Source organism: Vigna angularis, chromosome 10, assembly GCF_016808095.1.
Source record: "Vigna angularis cultivar LongXiaoDou No.4 chromosome 10, ASM1680809v1, whole genome shotgun sequence".
Classification (NCBI taxonomy): Eukaryota; Viridiplantae; Streptophyta; class Magnoliopsida; order Fabales; family Fabaceae; genus Vigna; species Vigna angularis.
The window spans coordinates 19,034,249-19,041,193 of record NC_068979.1 but is presented as its reverse complement, the minus strand read 5'-3'; the positions used below and the strand labels follow the sequence as shown (position 1 = coordinate 19,041,193).

Sequence of the window (6,945 nt, the reverse complement as noted above, 5' to 3'; positions counted from 1 at the left end):
TCAACAGTTTTAATCATTTGGATTTTTAACACTGTTACTATCTTGCATAGTTAAATTCATCAGTTTAAACCAATGTTGACACATATTTTAACAAAAAATTAGAATTCATTTATTTTTAAATTTAAAAAATAATAAATATAGTTTTATAATTTAATTCCGTCACTGTTTATACATGTTTTTTAAAGAAAGTGTTGGGAGACAGTGAGAAGAGAGTTAATTTCTGAGGTGGCAGCAATGAAATGTGATGAAGAAAATGGAAAAGGGATAAGATTAATAATCCCTGGTAATAAAAGCATTCCATAAAAGTCTGAATTACAAAACTAAACGTAAACAAATGTAGAAAGATGATAATCACAAATTATTGACTTTTTGTTTTGTGCATTAATATGAAGTGTTACACAATTGTAATAAACGCTTGCTTGCTACACTCTCTAAAGATCCGAAGCCAAAAATTGCAAAAACGAAGCTAAAACGTGTGACTCATGTGGAAAAGATCACGCTCTTATCAGTCAGTAATTGCCCAAAAGGAAGACTAAACTTAACCAAACCCTACCAACCCCACCACTAACGTTCAGGTTTTTCTCACTGTTCTTAGAATCCTTCACTTTCTCTTCAACACACACGCAAACTGAACTTCTATTGTCTTTGTTTTTTTTATTTATGCACACAATTCCTGGCTTTTCGTCTTCGCTTTGAACCTCTTTTTGTTGCACGATAACTTCTCAAATAAGACAACCTTTTCCTTCTTTTTTCTTCTTTCCCCGAACCTCTTCCTTCTTAATTAAATCAAATAATCAAACTCATATTTCGTGTGCATCTTTATTTTCTCCAAATAAACCTACAAGCTGGGAGGGTCCTTTTCTCGTAGTTGAATCTTCTTATTTTACTCTCAAATTTTGATTCCTTCCTTTTCTTTAATACCTCGTCATCGATCTTGAAAGTTACTTTTTAGATATTATTATTTTTCTTATATTTATTATTACTGTCTCATAAATCGTAATTATTGTTACAATTAAAAAAAAAACAGGTCCAATTTACTTGTTTTTATAATTTTTGAATTAAATAATTCCGCACTCAATATATGTAGCACACATAATTTCTCAATGCTGAACTTGTTTCAGCGATTGTGTGACCTTCAATTTCTCCTGAAAATGTTTCTCTGAGACGCAGGAATAGGCATCCGATGGATCTAGAAGGTGGAACTCGGCGATATTCTGCTAAGGTGAGAGAACCAACCAAACCAGCAATGTTTCAATTTCGATGTGAACAACGTTGTCGTTGTTGTTGTTTTATTGTCGTTGTTATTGTCGTTGTCTGGGAATGTCGAGTTTTTTTTTCTTTCACTGCAGAGAGAGTCGTGGAGAACGGTTCTGACTCTGGCGTACCAGAGTCTGGGTGTAGTGTACGGTGATTTGAGCATTTCGCCGTTGTACGTTTTCAGAAGCACGTTTGCGGAGGACATTAAGCACACAGAGAGCAACGACGAGGTTTTCGGCGTTTTGTCGCTGGTGTTTTGGACTATAACGCTGATTCCTTTGGTGAAGTACGTGTTTGTTGTGCTGAAAGCTGATGATAACGGCGAGGGAGGCACGTTCGCGTTGTACTCGTTATTGTGCCGCCACGCGCGGGTGAGTTCGCTGCCGAATTGCCAGGTGGCGGACGAGGAGTTGTCGGAGTACAAGAAGGATTCGCGCGGCGCGGCTCCTGAGAGGAGCTTCGCGTTGCGGCTCAAAAGCACGTTTGAGAGGCACAGGGTTCTGCAGAGGGTTTTACTCGTTCTGGCTCTGATTGGGACTTGCATGGTCATTGGGGATGGCATCCTCACGCCGGCTATTTCTGGTGAGGTCAATGATTGTGTTATTGTTTTGTAGAAGCAGTTCCTTGTGTGTGCTTCTATTGTGTTTTTCGATTCAAATTGAAGTTTCATCTCAATGTTTTACATAAATGTTTACATTGAAGGTCAATATAGTTTCTCGAAATGAAACTCTGATTCTGATAAGAGAACAGACTAAAAGCACTTGAAGAACTCGGCGTAAGTTTTGTCCTTTGACTTTGGAGAAAACTTAGATGCAGTTTTTTTGTGTGTTTTTGGTGTGGTTCTTGTGTTAGAGTTGAAGTTTCATCTTGATAATTCGCGTAATATATGTTTGAATGAAAGATGGACATAGGTTTTCCAGGTGAAACTTTGATCTTGATTAGTGAACAGTGGTAAAAGTACATCGGGGACTGTATGTAAGTTTTGTTCTTTGACTTTCGGATTTTATTGGGGAACTGAGTTGGATTATTTGGATGAATGCTTGCAGTTTTCTCGGCTGTTTCTGGATTGGAGCTTTCAATGTCCAAGGAGACGCACGCATGTAAGTTCAGTTTGATTTTTTGTGTGCCTAATTATTTATTAGTTTGTTTAGAAGTTGGATACTGGTCATAATTGGAAGCTTTATGCATAATTTTGTTACCAATTGATCTAAAGGAGATTCCTGTTGACCTGAGCATGTTTTATTCCATGAAAAAAGAAGTTCTGTTTTCTCCAATAATCTTACATCACTAAAAGTTTCTCTCTTTAGTTGTGTATGTTATATTTTCTCCGCTTTGTGGGTGTTGCTTAGTAGTTTATACTCAATACTCTTCTTGTGAGGAACTGTGCATTAAGTACAAGTCATGTTGTTGCATTTGTCTGTGCATTTTTAGGGTGTCCTATATTTGGTATGAATCTTCATGAGTCACACGTGAAGACTCACAATCACAGAGAATGCTTTAGGGATTGCATTTAACATGTGACTTAAGCAACCTGTTTGATAGATTGGGTGGACTGTTAAATACTGTGCTGTATCTTCTGAATTTGACACTTTCCATACTGGTCTCACTCAATTTCGGCGATAATTGAAATTTGGGTTGTGTTTACCCATCAATTTTTATTTCAACAGAGTATTTTTGGGGATCCTAACATCAGTTGTGCTTCATGAACCTAACTCTGCGGCAATAACCAGCTATACTGTGGCTACAGTGAAAACAGTTATTTCAATGTTATCGGTTGGGATTAATAATCAGTTATTGTTAAAATTACGAGTGAAATACAAATGTTTTAGCTAGCCTATTCTTGTGTTTTTGTCGATTCGGCATTGTGTGATTTCTTATCCTATCTGTTTAAGCTTTAAAATAAAATGTGATTATATGATGTAACCTTGTTACAGGCTCTTCTTCATATGCTATTATTTGTGGCTTTTAAGCAACACTCTATTTTTCAAAATATTTCATAATTATAATGATTTTTATTATTTTATAATTTTAATTAAGAATATATAATAAATCCCAAACAAATGTGCCCTTTATCTGATGAGGGGAAATTGCTTGTCTTATAGCTGTTATCAAGTGACAGGACTTCTTTAAACTTGGATGGCCATTACCAACTTTTATCTTTATTTTTTTACAAATTGGAGTTTGATTCTTGAGAATCAGAGAATAAAAGGCAGAAAATTAGTTGCTGGTCCAATGTGCTTTAATTTTTGTTTGCCCATCATTTGTTTTTTTTATTTTTACTTAAATTTTGATATCACTCTTCTATATTATGTGAGAACTGCGGAACATTCCTTGCTGATATGAAGTTTTAAACTTGATGCCTGGCAGATGTTGAAGTTCCAGCTTCATGCATCATATTGATAGGGTTGTTTGCTCTTCAGCATTATGGCACGCACAGAGTTGGCTTCTTGTTTGCTCCTGTAATTATTGTGTGGCTTTTCTGCATTAGTACCATTGGAATATACAATATATTTCACTGGAATCCCCATGTATACAAAGCACTCTCTCCATATTATGCTTTCCAACTCTTGAGGAAAACTCAAAAGGGAGGTTGGATGGCCCTTGGTGGAATTTTACTGTGCATCACAGGTCGGTTGGTCTACTTGATGATTAACTTATATTTTACACATCAGTTTGTTGTCAATATTAATACCATTTCAATTGCACTTTTGCAGGAGCAGAAGCCATGTTTGCTGATCTTGGGCACTTTAGCCAATTATCAATCAAGGTATGGTAATTTATTTGGTTTTTGTTTGCTGTATGATAACGGATCTACCTAATATTATACACCGTATACTGTAAACATGATACAGTAGTAGACTTAGCAATGTGACATCTTCAAGTTTTGCTTTTGTTGGGTCTTTTATCATGACTGGTTCACTTTAAATTGTAATTTATGTTCCTTGACAAGTCTTAACCTCTCTTCCCTCTAAGATTAATGAACTAAACATAGTATAACTCTTGTCAGTGTTATTTATGCAGCTCAATAGCTTTTGTTAATGCTTATTTATTTACCATCTCTTCTGCAGATTGCTTTTACATCTGTGGTTTATCCATCTTTAATTCTTGCATATATGGGGCAAGCTGCTTATCTATCTAAACATCATGACATTGAGCAAGATTATCACTTTGGGTTTTACGTATCTGTACCAGGTAGGTGGTGTAATTCATTCTTTTTGCTGGAGAAAGTAGATGATGGGGGAAGTCTCAGCTATTTGACCGTTTTCATTCTTTTGCTTTCCAGAGAAATTGAGATGGCCTGTTCTGGTTATAGCCATACTAGCTGCAGTTGTTGGTAGTCAAGCCATTATCACTGGAACATTCTCAATCATCAAGCAGTGCTCTGCATTAAGTTGTTTCCCGAGAGTGAAAGTGATTCACACATCATCAAAAATTCATGGGCAAATATATATCCCTGAGGTCAATTGGGTATTGATGATATTGTGCTTGGCAGTAACTGTTTGTTTCAGAGACACAAAGCGCCTGGGTAATGCCTCAGGTATGGCACTGATTGCTATTCATCTATACATTAATTTTGCAGCAATATGATATGGAACTAGAAGCATAAAAAACATTCATTTCTAAGATGCAATTGTAGTTTTTCTGGGGAATAATGCAACTCAGAAGTTAACTTTGGTATGCAAGCAGACATTTAGTTCTCTTTTTAAGATAATAACTGGGAAGGGGGAGAGGTGTGTTAACGGTATGTGTTTTTTCTGACAATTATATGACACACTTTACTTTGCACAACAGGTTTGGCAGTAATCACAGTGATGCTGGTGACCACCTGTTTGATGTCACTGGTTATTGTTCTATGCTGGCACCAGAATGTCCTCCTTGCACTTGGGTTTGTTTTCGTATTTGGCACCATTGAGGCTCTCTTCTTCTCTGCTTCTCTTATCAAGTTCCTGCAAGGAGCATGGGTGCCTATAGCGTTGGCTCTTGTATTTCTGACTTTCATGTATGTCTGGCACTACGGCACACTAAAAAAGTATGAATATGATGTTCAAAACAAGGTTTCCATCAACTGGCTTCTCGGCCTAGGTCCCAGCATAGGCATAGTCCGAGTGCGTGGGGTTGGCCTTATACACACCGAGCTAGTTTCTGGAATTCCAGTAATCTTCTCCCACTTTGTAACCAACCTCCCAGCCTTCCATGAAGTCCTAGTTTTCCTCTGCATCAAACACGTGCCAGTTCCACATGTTAGACCTGATGAACGGTTTCTGGTTGGCCGCGTTGGTCCAAAAGAGTTCAGACTCTACCGGTGCATAGTGCGATATGGATACCGTGATGTCCACAAAGATGATGTTGAGTTTGAGAATGATCTTTTGTGCAGCATAGCAGAGTTCATTCGCACAGAAAAAACCGGATTGAACTCTTCAAATGATGAGCCTGGAAAGGATGACAGAATGGCAGTTGTTGGAACTTGTTCTACTCATTCCCTTTTGATGAGTGAGGACAATGTAGAGAATGTTGAGAATGTAGAGAATGCAGGGCCATCAGAACTGAAGGAGATAAAGTCACCAAATGTTATAAAGCAGCAGAAGAAAAGGGTAAGGTTTTTGGTACCTGAGAGTCCAAAGATTAACACAGATGCAAAGAAAGAGTTGGAGGAGGTTATGGAAGCAAGGGAAGGTGGGGTAGCTTACATTATAGGACAGACACACTTGAGAGCAAAACCAGGGTCTAGCATGGTGAAAAAAATAGCCATTAATATAGTGTATGAATTCCTAAGAAGAAATAGCAGGTCACCCTCCTTTGTCACTGGTGTGCCTCATGCATCATCTCTTGAAGTTGGGATGATGTATCAAGTTTAAATTTTGGTTTCACATAGGATAGAGCTATTTCATGTACATATACTGCATCTTATAGATAGTCATAAGCTACAACCCTTCACTTGCTCAAGGAAACATAGTATACATGTTTTGGTCCTTTTTCCCCTAATTAATGGACATGTAATTTGTCTATGGAAAAAGATATAAATTTAAGAATAATTGAGAGGAAATTTAAATTAATGTAATTATTTATAATGACAGAAGTAAAGTTTATGTTTAATATTAAGAAAGACAAAAAGTAAAAAGTTTAACACGTTTATAGAAATAAAATTTAATTGTTAACTTTTCTCCGGACAATAATAATAGAAGATGGAGCTGCCAAATATTTGCTAAATGCTAGTCGACACAAAAAAAAAAAGTATTGATTTCATTAATAAAATATTTAAATCCTGATTTGTAACTTTTTAATCGAAGAAGTTATAGTTGTCCAAAAATAAAGAAATCAAGCACTTAAAAATATGTTTATTGAGTTTTAAGATACAGTTTACTATCATTAGAAAAAACATACACTAACCACACAAATCTTATTTTTCTTTTTTTTCTCTCCAGAATCAAAGTTAGAAATAACAATATAAGAATGAATATGATTCTAGATAGCAAACTACGAGGTTGCAAAGATAGATTCCTTGAGTTGTCACAGACATCAATGTTCATGAAAAACATAATGTATAGACATAATAACTGGGTCGTGTTTTAGAGCTGCAATTGCTCACGGGGGCTGCAAACTATTGCCTATCTTTCTCATGGAGTGGTGTTTTCAAATCATTATGTGCCTAAGTCCAAGCTGGGAAGATCACAATAATTGCTTTTAAGT

General features: G+C 36.4%; 1 protein-coding gene across 1 annotated transcript; it reads left to right on the top strand.

Moving 5' to 3' along the window:
* Positions 1–476: 476 nt before the first annotated feature.
* On the top strand, positions 477–6,201 carry LOC108334570 (potassium transporter 6). Its single transcript, XM_052869689.1, has 9 exons — positions 477–575; positions 1,171–1,222; positions 1,350–1,839; positions 2,304–2,357; positions 3,625–3,885; positions 3,972–4,024; positions 4,326–4,449; positions 4,541–4,795; positions 5,050–6,201. Exons 2-9 carry the CDS (start codon positions 1,184–1,186, stop codon positions 6,111–6,113), a joined length of 2,340 nt encoding a protein of 779 aa, XP_052725649.1. The 5' UTR covers positions 477–575; positions 1,171–1,183; the 3' UTR covers positions 6,114–6,201.
* Positions 6,202–6,945: the final 744 nt, after the last annotated feature.

Excerpts from the sequence above, each read along its gene's own strand:
- LOC108334570 (XM_052869689.1), top strand. The coding sequence starts at position 1,184 with ATGGATCTAGAAGGTGGAACTCGGCGATATTCTGCTAAG. Across the intron at positions 1,223-1,349 it reads CTCGGCGATATTCTGCTAAG|AGAGAGTCGTGGAGAACGGT; the intron begins GTGAGAGAACCA and ends CTTTCACTGCAG. Across the intron at positions 2,358-3,624 it reads GTCCAAGGAGACGCACGCAT|ATGTTGAAGTTCCAGCTTCA; the intron begins GTAAGTTCAGTT and ends GATGCCTGGCAG.